This window comes from Vollenhovia emeryi, unplaced genomic scaffold, assembly GCF_000949405.1.
Source record: "Vollenhovia emeryi isolate VEMERY1.0 unplaced genomic scaffold, V.emery_V1.0 DF939121.1, whole genome shotgun sequence".
Taxonomy (NCBI): Eukaryota; Metazoa; Arthropoda; class Insecta; order Hymenoptera; family Formicidae; genus Vollenhovia; species Vollenhovia emeryi.
This window is the reverse complement of record NW_011967245.1, coordinates 1,669,482-1,692,905: the sequence shown is the minus strand read 5'-3', so window position 1 is coordinate 1,692,905 and position 23,424 is coordinate 1,669,482. Positions and strand designations below refer to the sequence as shown.

The following is a 23,424-nucleotide window of genomic DNA, read 5'->3' as shown; positions in this document are numbered from 1 at the left end:
CTATCAATCTTGCTCCGCGCTTCGCGTCGCGTCCCGCCAAACAGATTAGATAGCGTCCATTTTTTATCACTAGAGTATATTGCATCGATACCTCTCGCGCGTGCACGTAGACGAGACCGCGTGAGCGCGCGCGCGCGTACACCGCGACCGGTTAAGCCGACACCGCCATAAATCGCCGATTTTTGCATATGCGGAGAGCGGAGCATAGAGCGAAACAAATTCCGAAAACAAGATTGCCGTATATACATATATCCTATAAACAAAAATCCCTCCGGCCGCCGCGCGACCGGGAGATTTATATTCGTTTGGGAAAGTGTTACGCCCGCGTGTTTACGAGCGTACGATGCAGCGTTTCGTCCGCAGCGGGGAAGATAAATGGTCGATCTAGGGAAAAGTCGATATATGGAGGGTGGTGCGCCCAATATTGCCCCCCCCCCCCCTCGCCCACCGCGTGTGAAAGATGCTCGACTAACGCGGCGGTTTAATCCCTGATCTAAGTAATAGATAGCGCGCTCGGTACGCGACTCGACTCTCGAGCGTACCGTTACCGAAAACGTAAGGCTGGTATTACAATTTGTCGTACGACAAAATTTTCAAGCGTGCTGATCGGCCGCAGAATAGAAAATTTCTCGAGACTCGAGGACTTTGCTATTCTGCAGCCAATCGACATGCTTGGCAAATTCGTTTATATTAGCCTGAGGCTGGACTTTCGTTTGTCACACGGCAGATTTTTCAAGCGCGTTGATTGGGGGATAGAAAAGTTGCCGAGTATCTAGAAAGTTTCTGTGCCGCAGCCAATCGCGTACTTAAAAAATTTGTCGCACGACCAATGAAATAGTACACTTAAGGCTGAGCTACAATGTGTTCTTTGCGTCTGGAAATCTTCTATTTTGTAGCCAATAAATACGTTTAAAAAAATTGTGCAAGTTAATAAATTGTACATTGTACAATCATAACTTGTCGACAAAGTTTTTAAGCGTTTCGATTTGCTTATACAAAATATAATGTTTCTAGACGCGAAGGGCATATTGTAGATTAGATTTTAAGCTGTTATTACATTTGGCGTGCAGGATAGAAAAGTTGTCGAGTATCTAGAAATTTCCTAGCTTGCAGCCAATCAACACGCTTAAAAACTTTGTGTCGCACGACCAATGAAATAGTACACTTAAGGCTGAGCTACAATGTGTTCTTTGCGTCTGGAAACCTTCTATTTTGTAGCCAATAAATACGTTTAAAAAAATTGTACAGGTTAATGAATTGTACATTGTACAATCATAAATTGTCGACAAAGTTTTTAAGCGTTTCGATTTGCTTATACAAAATACAAAATACAAATTAAGCTGGTATTACATTTGTCGTGCAGGATAGAAAAGTTGTCGAGTATCTAGAAAGTTTCTATCCCGCAGCCAATCGACGTACTTGAAAAATTTGTCGTACGACAAATAAAATAATACCCTACGGCAGAGAATGGTCTGTAAACGCTTAAGACTGTCTTAATTGTACAGGCAAGGCAGAGGAAAACTGAAGTCACGCACAACAGCCTTTCATCAATGCAGATTAACCTCGGCTCGATTTACTTTCCCTCCTCTTCTAGTTCTAAAAATCAGAAAAAGATACGAGTAACTTTGTACAACGTTTGGCGTGAAAATACTGCCATGAAGCGAAATATTCCTTCTATTGCAGTAAATACTCACTTCAATAGGGTGAATCTTTCGCTCTGAGAACCTCAGAGAGAGCGATTTGGCTACACATTTCTCGAAACCGAGCTCAAGCATCGTGGACACGAACCATTAGACAATAACATAGAGAAAGACGTAGAGTCGACCAGCCTCTGGTTTAACAGTTAACCGGAAAATGGGGAAAAACCAGGCCAAGCGCGCGCGGCGCGACAACATCGACGTTGCGCCATTTTACAGTTCGAGAGAGAGAGAGAATCTCCGGTCCGCCGAGCTCGCGACGCGCGAACCCGTCGCGACTATATCGCCCGCTCGCTATCACTTGGAGAGGTCGGGAGCGAAGCGCGAGATCGACTTACCTTCCAGGAATCCGCCGGTGTCGTCGAAATTGGAAGGAACGGCCACGGCGCATCGGTGGATCGGGCTGAGATTCGGACGGCGGAAGGTCGCGCGCGCGAAACGGCCGTTGGGCTCCCCACCATCGCGGCCGCGTATACCTGCCCGCGCTGCCTGCGTGCCGGCGGTGATCACGTGAGCCGGCGGAGACGGCCGAGCGCGGCCGAAGGTCGTGCCGAGCGCGTACGCGACGCTCCCCGCCACAGTTCGAGATAGGCCAGCGCGACGTTGCGACGTTCCATCGTAGTCGGTCGAAGAATCGCTCGAACGCGCCGCGCCGCTTGATCGCCGTCGATCCGCGAGTTCGGGGAACGCGGCCGCGTGTGTGTGTCCAGTGAACGGTAAAACGTCACCGAGAGAGAGAGAGAGAGATAAAGGAAGAGTAGCGAGGTGTGGTGAGGCACGAGAGAGGGACTGTCTTGGAGAGCGAAGATAGGCAGCGATCACGCCGCGATGGCAGCCCGTCAACGTCCCACCTGCATGGCGATCGCCGTTCTGTTGCTGCAGCTAGCAGGTAAGGCCCCGGGAGTGTTGCCCGCACGCGATACCGCGCCGCGCCGCGCCGGTGCGGGGGGAATCACGTCCGCCGCGTACGCGTCGGTGGAATCTCGCCACATGGTTTCCCACGGGGACCCCGTTCGCCGCCGCTCGGCGTGTGTAGAGCGCGAGCGAGAAAGAGAGAGAGAAAGACCGAGACGGGCGAGTGCACTCAGCAGGTGGTTTAACCGTCGCGCCGCGCCGCACAGTTCTGGAATTCGATGCGAAGTTTCTCGACGCTCGCGAATTCGAATTTCCGTTCAAGTGGCGCGCAGCGACCAGGCGTCGCAGCGTCGCGTCGCGTCGCGTCTCGTCTCGTCTCGTCTCTCCTCATCTCGTCTCGTCTCACCTCGTCTCGTTCGTTCGTTCTACGGCAGGTGCGTCGCGTCGATTGGTTCGAATTCGAAACGCTGACCGTTGGCCGTCGCGCGTCCCGGCCGGTTTGCTCTCGCCGGCTTCCTTTTGTCCCAACGGAATCCCGCGATCGGCGCCGCCGCCGCCGCCGCCGCCGCCGGCCTTCCACCGCGTTCGTCTCAATTGCCGTCGACGTTCGCGCCGCGGCCGAACGGAAGCGCCGCGAGTTCGCCGCCGATGAATCATTAGCGTTGGCGCATTCGTAATGAACGTGAATCACGTTCCCGGGGAAGCCCTTGATCGCCGAAGGTGCGCTTCGAACGATGGACCGAGAGAGTCGGTCTTGGAAATAGTTTCGCGTGTATGTTGTCGCGAATCTTGATTTACGGTCGATATAACCTGAATCTTTCGAGCGAACGTCGCAACGTGTAGACGCACTTTCTTAGCAGTAGACAGTTTGCTTTTAGCACTGCTTTTATCTCCTCCCTCCCCCCCCCCCGGCCTGGAACTTTTCCCGCCATTTGGAAGCTGTCCAAATGAAACTGTTTGTACGTTCGTTTCCTCGAAGCCGTTTCACTAGGATTTTCGATCATTCAGAAAGAAAAGATCGTTTCGAGGGACGAGAGAGAGAGGAGAGGAGAGACAACCCGAGGTTCCGTGATCCCCAACGTCTCGAATAACGCACGTCCCGGGTCCATCGTATTGTTCTTTTTCTTCCTCTTTTTTTTTTGTTAAAGAAAAACCGCTCTTCGTGACTTCGTTCGAAATAACTCGTATAATTTTTACGGGCGCCTTTTGTGCCCGAACGCAAGATCCTAAGATCCTTGCGGCGAGAAATCGTCTCGCATCCTCGGCGCTCTCTCTCTCTCTCTCTCCGCCGTCAATGGACCCCGAAGGGAGGAAGACCCTCCGACCTGTACGCCGCACCTGAACAAACGCCCGTTTTCGCGCACCTGTTAAGCGCGCAGCAGCAGCATCCCGGGAGGTGCGTCCGCATCCTGAGAAGGGTCCTGGGCGAACAATGCACCGCGCTCTCCGCGGGCCTTTGTGCGGCCCGCAGGAAGAAGGAACTCGCTGGAAAAGGTACCTGTGAGTCAAGGCCGGGGCCGCGCATCGCGATCACTTTTCTCGAAATTGCCCGCTCGACCTCGGACTCCGTCTCGGCCGGACTCGTACCTTGTACCTGCCCGCGGATCTCGCGCAAATTGCACCTCCGGCTCTTCCTCTCTCGCGAGCTTCCTTTCGTCTCGATCGTTCGTTCATGATCGTCGTCGTCGTCTTGGTCGTGCGACGTCTCTTCTTCCATTCCTTCTCACCGCGGTCCGGTTTCATCCGATTCTTCTTTTTTTCTCCTGCTTCTCTTCACCTTGTCCTTGCACTTGGCGAGCGTCGTCGCGTTCCGCTCACCGGTGTGATTTATAAAGTAAGCGCGCGCCAGAGGAGAGAAAGGACGACAGAAGAGTACCGTTTTCCCCCGCGACGTTTCACTTTCCAGTCTCACGCCTTTATTCGGACGGTACCTTGTTTCTCCACGGACACGTCGTTTTCCTTTCTACGGCGCGAACCTGGAAACCGAGTTCGTGGATCTCGTCGATTAGATCCCAGGAACTTTCGCAACGTGACGACCGATGATATATGGATCGCCTGACGCCCTTTGAAACTTACTTTCGTTCGGATTCTCTCGTTAACGAATAACTCGCGAAACTCCCGCGCGCAAGGGCAGTGCTCCATGTACTTAAATCACGTGACGTTTGTCTTAACTTTGGAATGATTTTCTACGAGCGGAAATATTTTAGTAACAGTTGGACGTGCTTTCGGCATTTTAGAATCGTTTTGTTTCTCGCCGCCGAAAAGTCTAAAGCCTGATCCACGATGTGCCCTTTCTTTTTATTTTGTATAAGCGACTCAAAGCGTTTAGAAAATTCACCGGCAATGTACGATTGCACGGAGTTTTAATGTACAATTTGTCAACTCGCGCGAATTTTCAACGTATTTATTGGCTTCGAGATGGAACGTTTCTAGACGCAAAGGGGAGGAAAAGGTTATTGAACGAACTAGATGCGTTTAACAATGATTAAAGCCAACGGCACGCGATACTAATTTTCCTACTGGATTGCTTACGAGAACCAGTCAGGGTTTAAAGCCAATGGCACACGATACTATTTTTCCTACTGCATTGCTTACGAGAGCCAATCAGGATTTAGCCTTAAGTTATCTGATCGAAAACTCTGCATCCTGATTGGCTCTTGTAAGCAATCTAGTAGGAAAAATAGTATCGTGTGCCGTTGGCTTAAGCCTTAAGTCATCTGATCTAAAACTCCGCATCTTGATTGGCTCTCGTAAACAATCCAGTAGGAAAAATAGTACCGCGTGCTGTTGGCTTAAGCTTCTAATCGACCATAACTGGCGATGTGTTTTTTAACACAGAAAATTTATTGCAAAAAAACGTTACCTCAGCCAGGGCTTGTACCTGGACCTCTACGATCATAGGCGGGCATCTCACCAATTCGACCACCGAGGCATATGATAATACGTGTCGCAACAACAGTACAGACGTTGTCTACGCGTCTACTATTTCGACTTTTGTGAAATGCGTTTAATCGGCAGCAGTTCTTTACTACAAACAATAATTTATATTCGTAACTTTCGAACTGCCGAATATTTTGAATGACACATTTGCCTGGCGGCCCGTAGAAATGTTTCTCGACCCCACATGGTGGTCTAGGCTCAAATGCGTTCGAAACGGGCAGGTACGGGGCGCGCACTATGTCCAGGTATTGCCCGCGTGAATGGGGAGCGACGATCGCGTACGTTTTTTTAACAATGAAACGCGCCGCGACCCCCGGGGGGGTCGGGGGAGAAAAAGTCTCGGGCGGTGTCGCGACGGATAAAGAGTTCAGCGGCCCCTCTTGCAGTTTCCGTCGTAAATTACGACACGCCGCGTCACTCTCGATCGCGGGCGCTTCTTTTAGGACGATGGATCGCCCTCTCCCTCCCACCCCCCCTTTTTTCCCCCGTGTCGTCTCATTGTCGCGGTCTGTCCAGCGCGCGGTATAAATTATGGCGGCTGACGTTACGTTCGCGTAATTGTATGGATCTTCGTCACGTCAGCCGGGCACGCTCGTCGTGAACCTCCTGGGAAATATTTCCCCGGTACGTCACCGGGACTATGCCCGGCGCGATAGACGCGCGGTGTCCACGGAAACCTCCTCCGGTCATCCGTCACTGTTGAACCTTCTCCGGCCGGACGGTATCGCGATCGCAGAGAGAGAGAGGTTTATTAAGCTCCCAAGTGACTTAAATCAATAATGTCGAGTCAAATGGAAATAATCAGGACTTGTCGAAAAGTATTAAAAGTTTGTCGAGTGGAAGCGCAATTACCGGGATACTTTGATGTTGAATATTAAGTGGCGGCGGCGAAAAATCACCGGGGATTCCGTCATTCATATTAATGACTGGCTCGGGGCCAATTAAGTTACATCTTGCATTTTCCGCCTTGCGTCCGCCTCTACTCGTCGCGATATCCGTTCGTTATACGCGGGGGACGTTCCGTCGCTGACGGATATAATCGACTTTTCCCAAAGTTGCAGGATCAATCGCGAATACGCTGCTTCTCGTCTTATTCACCGGGGTGAGATCGCCGTTCGCCCCGCGACGTACCCGACTTCTCGGCGAGTCTCGCGCAAGAAGCGATAAACTCGAACGGGGGAAGCGGGCGCCGGAAGAAACTTTGGCGCGCGGGCTCTTATCGCACGCATCGTAGGATTTTCCTGCACGCGGGGCGGCCGAGCGCGTCGCAAAAAAAATGAGGGATGAAAGGCGGACGGAAAAACGCCGCCCGTCGCGTCAGCGGTCGGGGCGGTTTATCGCGTCGTTATTCGCGGGAGGGAAAGAGATACGCGTTGATTATGGTTATTACGCTGTTCACGCGCGCGCGCCCCGGAAAAAATGTGCTCCGCGGAAACCGCCGCGCCGCGCCGGGGCGAACCGGCGCCAGTTAATGAGCCGCGGCGGTTTTTGTTTTTTAAACGGACACCGTTGCGCCACGCGGGGAGGGAGGGGATGATTCTTAACGCCGCGCACCCGCCTTTACCGCCGTTGTCGATAATTAGCGGGCCCCTCGGAAGGGAACATTTCGGCGGGAAAAACCCCGCGAGTGTTGCCCGTCCGAGCGTAAACGCGGACCGTTTTTCGGCGTTGGAAACCGGCCGCGACAAACGTGCTGCCCTCATTTATTGCTTCCGGAGCCCGCAACGCGCATTTTAATTGCGATTCTTGCACGCGGTAATTTGTTTTGCCTCACGGCGGGTCTTTTCAATGCGTTGTCAACGTTTCCATTATTGCCATTTAGAATTCGTATTGCGGTCGATTGTTATTTGCGACTTCGTTTTAAATTGGATTTATAGGAGAATGTGTACAACATATATATATATTTTTGTTTTTAGAAAAGATGTTAATGCATTTCCTGCATTTCCCCGCGATATTTGTTTGCGATTTTAATTGAGAAAGATACGCGATACGTTCTCGTTAATGGAAAAAAAAATTGTAATTGCATACAATACTCCATAAATTTCCGGGCGAAGTTTCCATTAATACGCACCATTTGATATCGATTCGATTGCAACGGGCACTGCTTATCATCTCGATTTCATTTATCTCGTGCGATGATCATGTTGCAAGTATTTAGATTTCGTAGCGTCGTTCCGCGCGATGAGATCGCGCAAATGAACGCTGCATCGTGATTCGTCAGCGGGAAGTTTCGTTCCATTACGAAGCAACTTGTTTCAACTGACAATGAGCTGCAAGTCCTTTTTCTTCCGTCATGTTTTCCTTGATTATAAATAAGTATTGTTCTAGGACTGGCCGTGAATTTCCGCTTTGTACACTGAGAAAAATTTCCATCGAATAAACCAGTTAAGGTTGCTCCTGCGTAAACCGACCAAAAGTAGAAAAACATTGACATTTAAGTATGTTGTAGCGGTAAATTTTATCTATCAGCGCGCGAGATTTCAGTCGCCGGTAAAATAAAATAAAGAAAAATGTTACAGTTGTATTTTTTAACATTGCATTAAACGCCACGTAACAGTTACATAATATCAATATTAGTAACGTCCTACTCAACAAAATTAATGTAATATAACACCCATGATACATTACATTTACATTGTTAAATAGGAAATTATAATATTGATATTATGTAACTATTACTCGGTGTTCCCTGGGATAGGAGTTATGGGTCGATTGCTCGCAAAACCACTTTGAGGGTTAATATTATTTTATAGAAAAAGTAGATCTTAACCAAAGAACGAGATGAACATAATAAATGTCACAAGGATTCAAATGTGCTATTAAGTATATGAGGTCACCGACCTCTGCCAGCAAATACTTATTAGCAAAGTCAAAAGGTACAATGTTTTGAGGAATTTTGACAGCTTTTTGAGACTTGACAATTTCACATATTTTTAAATATGTTTTGAAACGTGCATATATAACCTAGCATTTTTTATGAGAAAAGTCATATGAATTTATAAAAATCGAAGGGGCGCCCCATCAAAGCATTCATACCAACCGCTCCTTCGTGCAGGAGCCACCTTAAACAGTGTCACCGATGGCTGATGTTTTCGATTACGTTTTCCGATTAAATTGTGACACTCGTAGGAACACTTTTATCACCTGTCACGTTGCCGTGCCTGAGCGCGCGAAATCTCAGGCCCATCGTTTGTGAAATATAATCGCTTATTATTTAAAAACTGTTGTAGCCTCGACATTTTTATGTTGGAATTTTCGTCTTGAAATTTTCTAAAGAATCTGTGATTAAAAGGATATCCGGTGGTTTCAGTACACCCTGTATAACATTGTTAAAGAATCTTGATACTCTTTTATAACATTAATATAAAGCTCGGCTTTTTGTATCTCTCCGTAATTTCTCTGTAACTGTAACGTATCGTAGCAACATAGCGTGGCCGAATCGGAAAGAATTGTCGAATGCGCCCGGAGGGAAGGGTTCGTTGTTCCGTGGAAGCGCGAATGTTCCGTTAAATTGCTCGCGGACTCTCGTGAATTATCCCGCGGAACGAGAGCAGCAGCAGCAGTGGTTATCCTTGGCGGATCGTGATAAGTGACGCAAGGCTTAATGAGGTAGTAAAACTCGAGCGCGTGGGCGTTTTTCAGGATAATGAAAGATTGTGTGTGCACGGCGCCGCAGTTCGCCGTTGCAGTTGCGCCTGCACATGTTTAGAGCATTGCGAGAACTTGCCGCCGCCGTGAATTTTCTTCTCTCTTTTTGTTATTAGTAGCCTGCTTAAACAGAACGGGCTTTAATACCGTGTTATTTTCAAAATTGCATCAGGTTTTCCAGGGATAATCTCCGCAACGTTCTAAACGTATCATATATTCATGCGACTTTCTTGTCCAATTGATTAACGTTTTATCAGTGTTAGTTAATGGTCGATATAAATAAAATCTGTACAGGATTTACAGTTAGTAAGAGCTGTCGATGAAATGTCATATTTTTGATAAAGTTATCGGCGAAATGTCAAACGTCAATTCTAGAAGCGAATCCGTTCCGCGCTTCTAAAGACGTTGAAAATCTCGCAAACTGCATCGACAATTGTTACGTAACACTACTTGCGATTTGTTATCTATATAGATCGCGAAACATGTACGTTTTGCACCGAATAGACGAATCGCCACGCGCGGGGCGCGTGATACTCGCGCGTGGAATAGCGCGATGGAGACGTTACACCTAATCGAATCACGCGTAATTGAAATACATGTTTTGAGTGCAAACGCCTGCTATATCCCAACCGTCTATAAACAGAGAGCGTGCTCCTTTTTATCGTGTAACGACGTGCGTCTGCAATATCGATCGCATGGTCGATATCGGCAAACACCGTCGTAAGAAAAATAGCGTACCACCTGCTCTCGTTTGCCTAGCGGGAGCGAACTCTCGTCGAACTCTCGTCTGCCGGAGCACCGCCGTGTCTGAAAATCCGTTTGCGATATCTTATCGCTGGTAACACATCGCGACAAATGCGAGCGTTATCGAGGAGCACTTCAGAATCAACGCTCGACGCACGTAACTTGGACAAATTCCTTGAATAAAAATAACAACATCGACAAATCTCACTTTGAATAAAAATAGCACCGACAAATCACGCGGGCGTGTGAAATCGGGAATATATGCATTAGTAAAGTCCCCTATTATGCGACAGATTCCTAATATGAGATATGGGAGTAAATTAAGAGGGCATCGTCTGTTGGTTCCACCGTGAATTTGTTGCCCTTCGAGTGAAGTCTGTCTAGTCGAAAATTTGATTGTTAGATCGTGTAGGCGTTGCGAAAGAAGATTTATGAATGAATTTGGACGTTGAAAACCTACCGTTCTCATATTAGAATCCTATCTCATAATAGAAGACTTTCCTCCATACATATACAGGGTATACTGAAACCATCGGGTATCCTTTTAATCACAGATTCTTTAGGAAATTTAAGATGAAAATTCTAATGGAAAAATGTCGAGGCTATAATAGTTTTTAAATAATAACCAATATATTTCACAAATGATAGATTAATAAATTAATATATTATTTTTAAGGTGTTTCGAGTTCACGCGCCCATGGCTCGTAAAGAAAAGATACTAATACAACGCGTAAAGAAGCGGGAAAACGTATAGCGACGATGTTATTAAAATTTATGCGATAAGCATAATTCATAAAAGGAGCGACCGTTCATAGGACCACTTTTATCACTTGTTATATCGCCGTGCTTGAGCGCGCGAAATCTCATGCCTGTCATGTGTGAAATATAATCGCCTATTATTTAAAAACTATTATAGCCTCGACATTTTTTTATTAGAACTTTCGTCTTGAAATTTTTTAAAGAATCTGCACTGAAAAAAAATTTCTGGTTGAATATGGACGAATCAGATAATTCCTTTAGGATTTACCAGAATTTCTGTAGGATTACAGGAATTCTGATAAATCCTAAAGGAATTCTAGTAAATCCTAAAGGAATTATCTGATTCATCCATATTCAACCAGAAATTTTTTTCAGTGTACGATTAAAAGGATATCCGGTGGTTACAGTACACCCTGTACAACACACCTAATAATAGTAAAAGAAATCCAAACTTAAAAATAACTTTATGAGGCGAAATATTTAGAAAATTAAAAATTATAGACATCGCTATATTTGTCCCAATTATGATTCTAATAGAGTATACAATGTACGTAAACTAGCAGCGTGTAATAGAATAACAATATGTAGTAGTTGTTTGCCCGTAATCAAATTTAACAATTGTTTACCGTTAATGATTGCTATTGTATATAATTGCGAATGTAAATCTCGCGTAAATGCACATACGAACGCGCGTGCGCGCGTATGTGCTCCGTACGTTGTTTCATTGCAATTACTAATTAGATAATTGAAACACATCGATGTTGGCCGTATTTTCGCCGTCACGGTCGCGGGCTCTATTGCTCTCACGATCGTGGAAATGTATCTCGCGAACCGTGAGAGTCTTGCTCTTCCTTTCTCCATCTCTTACATCCACCTTGTGCATCGCTTATGTTACTCGGATCATGCCCGCTGCAATCTTCCCGCGCGCTGACTCGTATAATTGTCTCTTGTTATTGAAAGATCGGCTTTGATATCGATAGCGGTCCGCATAATTTCATCACGAACTTAAAGAGGTGAAGGCGTCCTACGGTCGGGCACATCTGTCTCTTTGCTCACGTATCTTTCTTATTACGAAATGCAAATTTATTCCGATGACTAAACATTCGTCATTGCACTGTGTTACGCAATCGCATAATTGGCGGTAAGTCACGAACTGGACGCATTTTAGTTTACGTAAGGCCGAATAAAATAAAACAAAGCAACATTTCTTATACATTCGATGCTTACCGCTCGACGTTATTTAATTTTATGTCGTACACGTTTCAATAAGGGGCATTTTGTCGCTGCGATAAGGTGTCCCAGTAATCTATTTTTCTCTTTTCTCTCTCTCTCTCTCTCTCTCTCTCTCTCTCTCTCTCTCTCTCTCTAATAAATTTGTAGTCACCTTTCTATTCAACACAGAAATTGAACATGCTCGCGCGGTAGAATGCATGAATGAGATCTCGGGATGCTTCTTGTTCAGGCTTCCATACAACGCCGCGATGAATGAAACGTTCTGTTGCATCGCGTATTCAACATGCGCGCAATCGAGGCGCAAGACTTGTTAGCGACTCAAAGGATTCGGTGACGTCACTAGGATTAACTAGCTAAATACTCGACGTGAATTAAACTCGCATGCCCACCCGCGCCCCCGTCGGTCGCGTCCGCGGAGAAACTGCGTGCGGCTCTAACTTGCTGAAATAACACGGCCCGTGTTATTCAAATTCCGTCTCTGGAAAAGGAAAAATATCCTCACGGTCTCGAGAGCGCAGTCGATTACAATCGTTTGTAAGAATAACAGACACTGATATAATTGTACAGAAATATTTTCAGAACCGAAGTACAGACGCGTGTCACTATTTTATAAGCTATCGTTAATTAAGTCCATTTTAAACTTGATCGTTGTGTCCATTCAAGGAATGTGTAATGAAATTAATATCGAGATTAACCTGTATCGATATACCGGTGCTGCTCGATGTCGACTGTGAACTTTACAGGAGGGAGGCGAGTCTCAATTAAACTTTCATCCAGCCAAGGGTGAACTTTCGGTTTTACATTGTCGTAAAATGGCGTATACGAATGCCCTTTTCGGTAGAATAATTCAGCGAGCGCGGCGCAGCGTCGGGTCGCTTTTACGATCGGCCGTTCATAAAGGGGACAAATTACAATGCCGCGAGGCGTCGGCGTCGGCGTCGCATCGTGTCGCGTCCCGCCGCGACTTTTCCCGTTTGCGGAATTGTAAAAGTCGTTTCCGAAAAAAAAGGGACCGAGATAAAAACATATTATCGTGGAAATGGGGTTTAATTAAAGTATCTCGACCGTCCAGATGGCGGGCCGTTTCGGCATGCGCTTATTAAAAGAAAACGGCCGGGTTTCGTTGAACGCGAAAAATAAGCGCTCTCGAACGAATGCTCGAGAATTAGCGGCGCGTCGTAATTCGATTTATCATGCGGAGTTTCATTAATACCTCTTTTTCCTGAGAACCGTTATGAATGCACAAGGATAGCTAACAAATAGCTAACAAACTTTGTGGTCGGAAATCGGTTGTATAAATTCTCGTATTTCGTATGAGTTAAATAATAAGAAAATCAGTAAAATTCATAAGGCTCTGACGTGGCATCGCAATGAATAAAGGATGTGAGAGCCAAGACAAGCTGTTAATGAATGATTTTAATTTTTAAATTTATTGTGAAAAATTTATCCCTGCCAGAATTCGAATACAAGAAAATTAATGTTTTTTTTAATGATTATAAGAATATTTTCTACATGTTCTTAGTTTCGTGTGAAATTAATGTGAACGTTACTCGATAATTGTTGCATTCTTTATTGCGTATTGTCCGCTAATTGAAATGATTGGGGAATAAGAAAATTATGCATTTGACAACGTCAGTGTTTTCTTGACCATACCTGGCAGTTTTTAATAATAGAAAATTGATTGATACAATAAATTTTCTGTATTACTAAAACATGTCAGGTATTGGTCAAGAAAGCGCTGACGTTGTTAATTATCGCCGGCGACATTGAAGAATTCTTATTAGTTGATTATGCATTTGACTTGCACGATTTATCATTATCGAGAACGGAATATTGATTACGATTCGGTACAATTATTTCGGAATTATATCTCGTGGTGGAGATTTCGGGATCGGTCGGGCGAATTTACCGGCTCCGCTGTTTGCGGCGTTTCCGAACGTCGGGGATTCCGAAACTAATAATCGTCCTTGCTTCTGTGGCGCCGTTTCGAAACACACGTGTGCGACTGACCGATACAATCGGATTCGAAAAAGCTCATCAAAGCGGTGCTGCGTCGTAAAGCACTGTGATTACCAAGCGGAACAAAACCATGCTATATCACCTCCATTCGCTAGATATTCCCAGCGCCATGTAATCGAAGCGAATCTTTTCCTTTAATTACAGTTCAAATTTTTATTAAATTACTTCAAAGTGTCTGAGAAAAATTTCCATCGGGCGAATTAATTAAATAGTATTTCCGATGGTTAATTTCTTGGATTAAATTATGGATAAATCCGATGAAATTTGATTGAAAAGCCGATCATGTTTTCCATCGGATACATCCACTTGTTATTACATAATTGGATTATCTGATTATATTTAATCGGACACTTTTCTCAGTGCGGTAACCCAAGCCTCTCCTTAAGTGCGCGTCACACATCCACAGTCTTATATCACAAAATTGATAACACCAAGTCAATTCTGATCTTGGAGTCTCTAAATAAAAGAAAGGGACGTCTTATCTGCTCCTACCGTGTGACGCGTGTACGGCGGATTCGGTCAGGAATACGCGGAAAGGAAAGAAACGAAAGAAAGCACGCGAGATATTTCCTTGGGAACGCGAGGGTAGGACCGTGGAAGAAAGGGAAGAGGGTGAAAAGAGAAGCGGGCCCCCATACCTCTGCCGTTTTTATAAAAACCTGTTCTGGTGTTCTGCCTGCAACCTGCCTCGCGCACCTGCGCGGACAAAGAAGACCTTCTTTCAACGTCCCAACGGACCACCTCTCGAGCCTCCCCTTCGAGTCATCGCCCAACTATCGTTACATCGGGTGTCTCGAAAATTACTAATTTCGCGCGCGCGCGTTCGGATTATTTTAAATTTTCATATCGCAAAAGAAGGGGAAACGCTGGTCACTGGTGCATACATTTACCGGATAGAATTATAAACTTTGACGAAACGTTCGCGTCTATGGGCAAACCACCGTGGAATTTGCACGTAAACTCGCGGCATTAGTAGGAATTAACAGATATTACTGAAATGGGAATTAGCGAATAAATATTTGATACCGAACATGAATTATCCCTCCATTTTGCGGGAAAGATTGATGGATAATTTGCGCGCGAATGTGTTTTGCAGAAATTATTTAAGGACTTTTCTCTTCTATCGACGACCATCAGCTCTAACGGTGCGCTATTTTGTGTAATACTCTGGCGAGTTACCGTTTGGTACCTGGACGGTAACAGAAAATTGGTGTATAAATTTTTCGTCAGCGGTTAATCCCCCGGCATGACCGGGCTCGTAAAACCGAACGCCTGACACTAAATTCATGCATTTTGCAAAACCGTAGAATCCGTCGAGAGCACGTTTGACACGAGCGGAAGTCTCGAATCGCCCATTGGCGCGGCAGCCTTACTTTTCTCGCGGCAGTGAATGGCCTTACAGTTATTTTACGGAAATCGGGATTTACCGCTAGCCCACGGCCACGGGCAACTACGCTGGCACTGTAATTTTTTGCACGGATCCGCTTTTAGTTTCCCGCCCGGCGCGGCGTCCCATTCTTGCTTTCTTCTTATTCGAAGAGACTACGTGACGACGATCAGAGTAGCTCTCGTCGTCTTTGTGCCCGGCTATCCACCTTGCTACCCGACCCTCTAATGGGAGTTAGGGTCCGTCATTAAAGCGATAGGTCGGCCGTGACTCCCTATAGCTGCTCGGCCGCGCTTCCGTTAGGTTCGTTTTCACGTGAACTGGATTAGAACGAGCCCGGGCCTGGGCATCTCGGGACAACGATTCTTGGGAATTGGACTAGCGGGTTAAGGCGGTGTACAGCGTAGTGGCCGATAACGATAACGCCGAACTGACAGCGGCGAATTCCGGGATGACGTTCTTATTCCCCGGGCCGGTCGTTAAACTCGCTTGTTACGTGAAATACCTATACGACGTCGTAGGCTTCTGCCGGACTTGCACATTACCCGATGTTACCGTACATACGTGCATCGGAATCAACCGTTTTCTCGTTTCGCGGGATATAATCGTTACTCAATGCACGAAAGAAAGTATGATCGGATCTTTTCATGTCTTATTTAATTCTTTAACGTGATCCACACCGTCACTCTGACATAAATTAATTGCCTTTTTAAAATACGCTGAGCGATGTTTTTGTGTAATGATGTAAATTAACGATAATGTGAAGACTCTTTTTGGCATCATTTTTGTGTTTTGAAATTAATAGCAGACAATTTATTGGGATTACCATTTGATTGAAATAATGTATTCATGCTGCGAATTTCGCGGACACCCTGTATAGCCCAGCAGCCGTATGACGTCCAGGAAGGAAGTCCCGTCAGCCGTCGCGTTTTTGCAAATATTTCAATCGATGCGTCAACGCTGCTGGCTACATTTATTTTCGAGTTGAACCTCACGTTGCACGCATCACGGTTTGTCGCCTATAAATTATTCTACCATTGTTTTCGAATTTCGATGGCATCGAAATTTCCCTTACGATGCAAGATTACGGTCGAAATTTCATTCAATTTGCATCGCACATTTAAAAGTAATCGCGTGACTCTTAACGTTTCGGTCGCGAAAATCTGTTGTAATCAGTATAAAAGTAACGATTAAAAGATTTAATATAGATAGGAAAGTATTTTACTTAATACACAAATGAAAAAGAAATATTTCATTTCGTAAAACGAATGTTGATTAGCGACAAGATGAAGGTGTCGTGTTTCAATTCAACGGCGCGTTGAACGCACGACGCGAGCATTTGTCTCATTCAACTTTCTCTTCCTCTCTCGCGTTCTTCTCACGTTTCGCGCTTTACATGCTCGATTATTGGTCTCGGGGCCCGTTAATGTGACGGCACCGCCATTCGAGACTCCTTCGCGCGAACAGGTGACATTTATTCAAATCCTCGACCCTTCGATATCATTATTAAGAGCAATTATCGAGAAAGTGTCCCGTCGGAGCGCGCCGAAACCGGACGATTAATCAACCTTGAATCTCGCTGATTACTCGCGCGCATGCAGGACATTCCCGCAGCACACGTGTCCGCTGCATATTGCAATCCCGCGTTAATAACTCCTCGCTTTCGTGACGTAGCAACGAGCGCAATTAACGAGTTTCGTTTTTCGCCCCCTCCCCCCCCCCCTCGTGCTCCGAAGGGCGCGAAATCGATTGCGCAACAATCCACGTTGCAGTAAGCTACGGTCATCGAACGCATGCGGAAGCAGTCATTTGTTACTTCGGTCGCGTTACGTCGCGCTGATCCTTTTACGGGAGGAAATACGCGTGGCTTTTGTTCCTTTCTACTTTTCCAAATTGGAGCGAGTGCGCCCAAGTGAGTATTGTCGGAGGATCCATGACGTCCGATAAATATTTATCCGTCGCCACGGGCTTTATTAGTGGCAAACATTTGTTCGTATTTACTGCGCCGCGAGCGACAAATAGTAGCGATAGAGAATAAAGGGGGACGGCCGTCTCTTCTCCCATATACGAGCCTCTTTCTCTCTCTCTCTTTGTGCCGCCCATAAACGGACTCGACCGAGCGAATAATTTATTACTCGCAACGAGCGTGGTGAGATTTGCATAAAACAGGGGTTTTCGCGCGCGAATCGATCCCGAATCAAGCGCGCGACATTCGCTCGCGCGTTCTCGGCACTTACACGCGCGCGCGCCCGTTACAATAAACGTATCTGTCGCGCTACGCTCGGGCGTTTAGATTCTGACATCTAGAATGGGGAATTTTTTTTCTATGTCCCATTGGCACTTTTTGCCAAATGCTTGCTATGTTCCTCACAAAATAAAAATTAACTACGGTAAAATCAGTAAAATATTGCAGGGAGCGCAAGCTAAACAATTTCGATTCTCTTGTCAGTCGCGACGAAACCCATAGATCACTTCGTTTTATTTTGCTGCTCGCGATCAAGCAACGCGATTCAAAATACACGTGTGGAAACTTATTTTCACAGCCGCATCCGTTTATCCGCAAGAGCGCTCATTCCCCGGTGCATGTGTGCGGCGAGGGGAGAAGGATATTTTCCCTCTAACTAATTGTATCTGCGGCCGCTTTAATATTGCATCCTTAAACAGCGCTGATTATGTGTGTACGCGCTGCGTCGATGCGCGCGATCGATGTGATTAATAAATTAGCGCGTCGCTGGGCCGCTCGAACGAATATCGCAATTATCGAAAACGCAGTAGCGCACACGGCGTTGCATTATGAGCTTGTGAAAGCGGGTTGCATCGCGTGTGCGAATGATTAAGGGGATCATTCCCACCCCCTTGTTCCACCCATCCCCCCCTCTCTGTGTCTCTCTCTGTCTGCCTCTCGCTCGTTCGCTCGCTCGCTCGCATTCTCTGTTGCCTACTAGCGATTGATCGATATATTCTGATTATATTATCTTCGATCACTTCGCGCATCGACTTTCTGAAAATTGCGTTCGCAATGATAGCGATCGATCGTATTGGCGCAATCAGCACAATCGGGACCAAAGTACCCGTGGCGATGCGGGCACGATATAAAACGCATTTACCGTATTTTTAGTTAAAACCGGCGTTACGTTTGGGAATACGCTTTTTCTGAAATATATCGGACACTATTCGAAGTACTTCACGTTGCGATAGCTGGTTTTATTGGCCACCCATCGAATAAATTTTTTCTCGCGTCCCGACGTATTTTTCTTTTACGATCTAGATAAATCGTGTCCTTTTTTTTTAACAAAAAATAACGCAGTCTGTAGGTCAACATAGATACTCAAATTCTTCAAAATCATCGAGTAGAGTGCTATTTTCGCTGCTTCTTTTTTTTTCAAACTCGTTCAATATGATATATTGCGCCATCCTGTTTAAGTATACGTAAATAAATTTAATGACCTAAATTTGTAGCTTTAATGCCACTTAACAACTTACTAGTTTTCGCCTTAATCTCAATCCGGATTATCTCGTCAGCAAGCTACTCTGATGCCAGAAATTAATAATATCGCCCAAAGCTATCGCAAACACTTGCACGGCACATTAATTTCAGGTGTTATTTTTTCGCTGCTTATCGCGGTAATTGCGTCCTTCTGCAACGAGGGAGATTTAATTTTGTGTGAAAAACGATGTCATGATCTCGCACGCGTTTAACAAATCGGATAAAACGAGTTAATATGACCCGCGTATTTTTTAACGTGAATCCTCGTATTAAAAAACAGAAGAGAGAATCTTCTCTTCAAATTTATCCTGAAAATCATGTAATCGTGGGTCAACGCGGCAGTTCGAAGAATTGTATGAGAGTTTTTTTGAAAATTTATTATTATATATATTTTACTAATAAAATTTAAAAACTCATAAAATTGACATGATTTTCACGGTAAATTTTAAGAGAAAATTCTCTCCGTGTACTGCATCAAATTTTGATTCGAAGCATAGATCCTTCTCTTGGATAATAAGTTTGCATTATAAAATTAGCAATTATCGAAGGAGCCTTTCGCGGGCATTTTCCGCATATATTATTCTATTTATCACGATACTTGGTGAAAATTATGCCATTTCGTTATCACGTCTTAATTACAAGCTGGACCAGTCGACCGTGGTGAGGGAAGGGCAACGATCTATTTGATCTTGGAGGCAAACATTTGCCTTGGGTACGCGAGTGGACGCTCGATAGAAATGGGTGGGGGGGGGAGGTTTCCTCGTTGAAATCCGGTGGATGACGAGGTCGGCTTATTGTAATTAATAACCACGGAGTGCAGCGACCGAGTAAAACCGGCAGGCAGAGCCATTTCGTTTGAATGGACCGTAATTCAGCGTCGTTTCTTCTGAATAGGGCTTAATTCTGGACTTGCGCGTTACCCCGTGTCGCGTCTTCCGCAACGAGATTGGTGAGCGAGGCCCACATATAGGACGTTAAGGGTTGATTTTGATGGATTACCGCTGTCGTCCTCGTAGAATTTCAACGAATCCCGCGGGAACGTCGTCGTGGATGCGTCCTCGCCGATGACTTGACAGGGAAATGCACTCAAGCATGCCGCACGTGTGCCCCCCTTACCCCTTTTTTCACCTCCCCCCCCCCTCCCCTTCTTTCTCCTGCTAGTGCCGGAAAGTGAGTCAATTATCTTTTTGTAATGCGAAAGTTGCTCTCGCTTTTAACGAAGTCGTGTTATCGCGGCGATCAAGAGGTAATTTTCTCGTCCGCTTAACCGCGTAAACACTTTTTGAGTTTAAATCGAGTTAAACGTCTAACGTGTAGCTCACGTTAAATCGACTTTATCATCCTATCACGTAGAAGATGGAAGCTGTTCATCTTTCCTCCTACAAAACTTTATCGAAGGATGAAATCTCGTCGTCACGTTTCGCCTCTCGGTATTAAGCGTACTATTTTTACACTAGATTTACTTGTTTTCTTTTCACCTAATGACAATTTATCTCTGTTCGAACGAAAATAGATGCCTGGCAAAAATATAATAGAGAGAATGCTTTCAAAAGAAAAAATATATATATTAATAAATAATACATTATTAAAGTAATATCAGATAATTTTTATCAATATTCCGATTTGATGTATCAAATCTCTTTAAAGCTTCAAATAGCTACGTCTATCGCAACTTTATCTGTCTAATTGTGTTTTCATGATTGTAAAACGTTACTCGATGTTAAGGTATGAAATTTATTGTATTTTTTATATTTTATTACACTGCACAAATTTACAATCGCGATTTGCTACGATGAATAAAGTTCGAGTGCACGCAATCTATGTTGCGTTATATCAAGACAGCAACTATTTGAGCTTTCGGTAACTCGTACCTTTCTTGGCAATTTTAAGGTACGGTAGCTCCGCCGTGCCAATAAGTTCCCGAAGGGTCGCAACATATAAACGTTGCATGTCGCCAGTACACAGATTAGGGCAGCACATGCTCCTATTTACCATATCCATGTATATTTATGCCTTCGCGGGCTGGCGAGTAGAGAGAACACGTGTTCCAGCACGACTTGCGTAAAATCCAAAAGTTCGTAAAAGTCTAACGAGTCTCGTTTGTCGGAAGGCAAATTTTTAGGCGAGCGTAAGAGGAATGGTGAAAGTTTTCCTTCTTAGGGGTAGAGTTACCGAGCACGTATATAACTGACACAATTGTAAATTACACGGCCGGCATCGAAAGCCGCGATGCTTTTCTTCGGAGAAGCGAAACAACGGTTCATTTATGCCGGGAGAATTTAAGAATAATAAAACCAGTGATAAGAGATCAGTGTATATTAGATTTACTAGGCTGCTAATTGAATATTCCATTTTCCACAAATTCTGAAACAGGGGATGATCGTGCTACTGCATTCTGTCTTTCTACGATGTACGTTTGATACACTGTCGAGGAAAGTCCTCTATTATGAGATAGCGAGTTTTCGACATTCAATTTTACAAATTTCTTCATTTCATCATCTTCATTTTCATTAGGTATATACGAGGGGAAGGCAACAGGGGGTATTCATATTTGTTCTGTGTTGCAAGACTGACAAATACGTCGGCGCGCAGTTCTATTTCGAATTTAGTCACGATTTGTGACTTTCGTGAAATAACGTTAGATCATTTATTGCGATAAATATTACCGCACGCCTCAGTGGTCGAATTGGTGAGGCGCCCGTCTGGTGAGAGGGAAATAAAAATTAAAATTATTTAGACACTTCCTGTCTTGGCTCTTACTCCTTTATTACCTCGTATTTGCGTTTTCACGTTACAGCCTTATGAATTTTATTAATTTCACAAATCTTTTTGCGTACTTGTTCTTTGTCTTATTCTTGGCACCCGGTTCTAATTCAGAGCCGACGCGGCCACGTCGAACCAAGAGTCGTTCATTAAAAAATTGTTGAAGTCCCTTGACAAGGAATACAATTCGCACTGTCGCTACGGTGGCTCACGGCACACTCCTTTTTACATACTAATTACACGCGCGACCCAACATTGAATTGTCCACCAAACGAATTTTATTCCAAGGGCAACAAATTAATGGTGGAACCAACAGATGATCTTACATCAGGAGCATCTCTTATAATAGGAGACTCCATGTCTCAATGGACAAAGGTTGGGAAATTTTATTGAGGTCTTTAATCAAATTTTCCAACATCCGTCATTGATTTTAATTAGAGCGTTAAACGGAGTCGAAACGTTAACAGGTTGCGAAGCTGCCGGGAAAAACAAGCGCGCAGCGTATCCACCTCCGTTGGCGATAATTTCGTGGGAGCACACATGACGCGCATGAAATACGAGTCTGCGCCAATTAAGTTGTTTGCCCGCGCGCTAGTTATAGCCTCGCGCAAATAATTCATTAACGAATGTCGGCGAGGTATCGCGCGCCTCGGGTGGATGAACCGCCTCGTCGGAGTCAGCAGGTGGTTTAAAGTCCGCGGGAGTCGACTTTAAGCTTCTTCCGCCACGTGAGTCGCCCACGTAATGCCATGTTGCGAGTTTTCAGGGCAGTTACTGCCGGGCGAAATTCGTCTCGGCGCCACCTACCCCGCGTTCGCGCCCGGAATACTTACGTCGGATTTTCGAGCGCCGATACCTGAGGCATCCACGGCGAGAGAGGATGGGCAAATAATTGAATTTAGATTGAAGGGTTGTTTCACGACGGCGTCTCCGCCTCCGCGCCCGAGTCGTCGTCTCGCTTCGTCGATTAATTTGCAGGGCTTCTCTCGCGTGTGCCTTCAGTCCTCTCTTCGCACAGAGGGTTCTTACTTACCGTGTCCCCTGTAAGTCTTCTCGGAGCGTGCGGAAAAACACTGTCGGGATAATTTCGCGCCGTGCTCTCCGCTCTCGCCGCCGCCGTCGATGCGATCGTTTATCGCCCCGTTTAAAAGCGTTCCACGGGAAGGGCATTTAATTTATGCAAAGCTGCGACTGCAGCCGGCGACCGGCAAAGCGGATAGCGATTTTAAGTGTTTTCCCAGATCCTCGCCATTTGCGTATTATTTGCGAGCGCGAGACCTCTCGCGATTGTTCTCGTTGATCGTGAATCAAGTGTCGCCGGAATTTCGTTAACGCGCGGAGGCTCCAATTACTAAATCAGGGAAATATGTAGAGGGAATGAAACACGTCGCGTCCGACTCGGCGGAACGACTAAATCGTTCTCTTTGAATCTCAACGAGCCACGATGAGGCACTCGCCTCTCGCGTAATCCCCCTAACGATTTCTTCGCGGTACATTACATTACCGGCCGACTTTCGTAAGGAGGAAGTCCGTGCGTTAAACATTACAGATGACGAGATGCGATACGCCGACGTGGCGGCGTATTTAATATGCGAGTTGCGCAACGCCGCCCGAACGCGCGCACCCGCTTTGTTCCAACGCGCGTCGCGTACAGGCACGCGTGCGTATAAAGGAAAAATGCGTTGCGAGGGAAATGACTTCCTCCTTTCGCCCGCAATATTTCCCGCCTCGAAAACGCACATTCCTCGCGCCGTGACACGAGAGCGGGACGGCGGCTTTTCTGTTTCGCCGTTTTTTCAGATTGCGAGCCGCGTTCGCGAGACGGGCGCTACGGCATCGCGAGTATTTACGGAGCCCGCGTGCGTTATGAATTATTAATGGCCACTCGGTAC

The 23,424-nt window shown here is 45.7% G+C and overlaps 1 protein-coding gene across 7 annotated transcripts in view; it reads left to right on the top strand.

The window, feature by feature from the left end:
* The first annotated feature begins 2,447 nt into the window (after positions 1-2,447).
* The window catches only part of LOC105570199 (fasciclin-2), a 109,718-nt gene continuing 88,741 nt past the window's right edge, over positions 2,448-23,424 (top strand). For all 7 annotated transcript variants that reach the window (XM_012027227.1, XM_012027221.1, XM_012027224.1 and 4 more), the window contains exon 1: positions 2,448-2,586. In XM_012027227.1, coding sequence (XP_011882617.1) covers positions 2,526-2,586 — 61 coding nt within the window. In that variant the 5' untranslated portion in view covers positions 2,448-2,525. The remainder of the gene's footprint in view (positions 2,587-23,424) is intronic.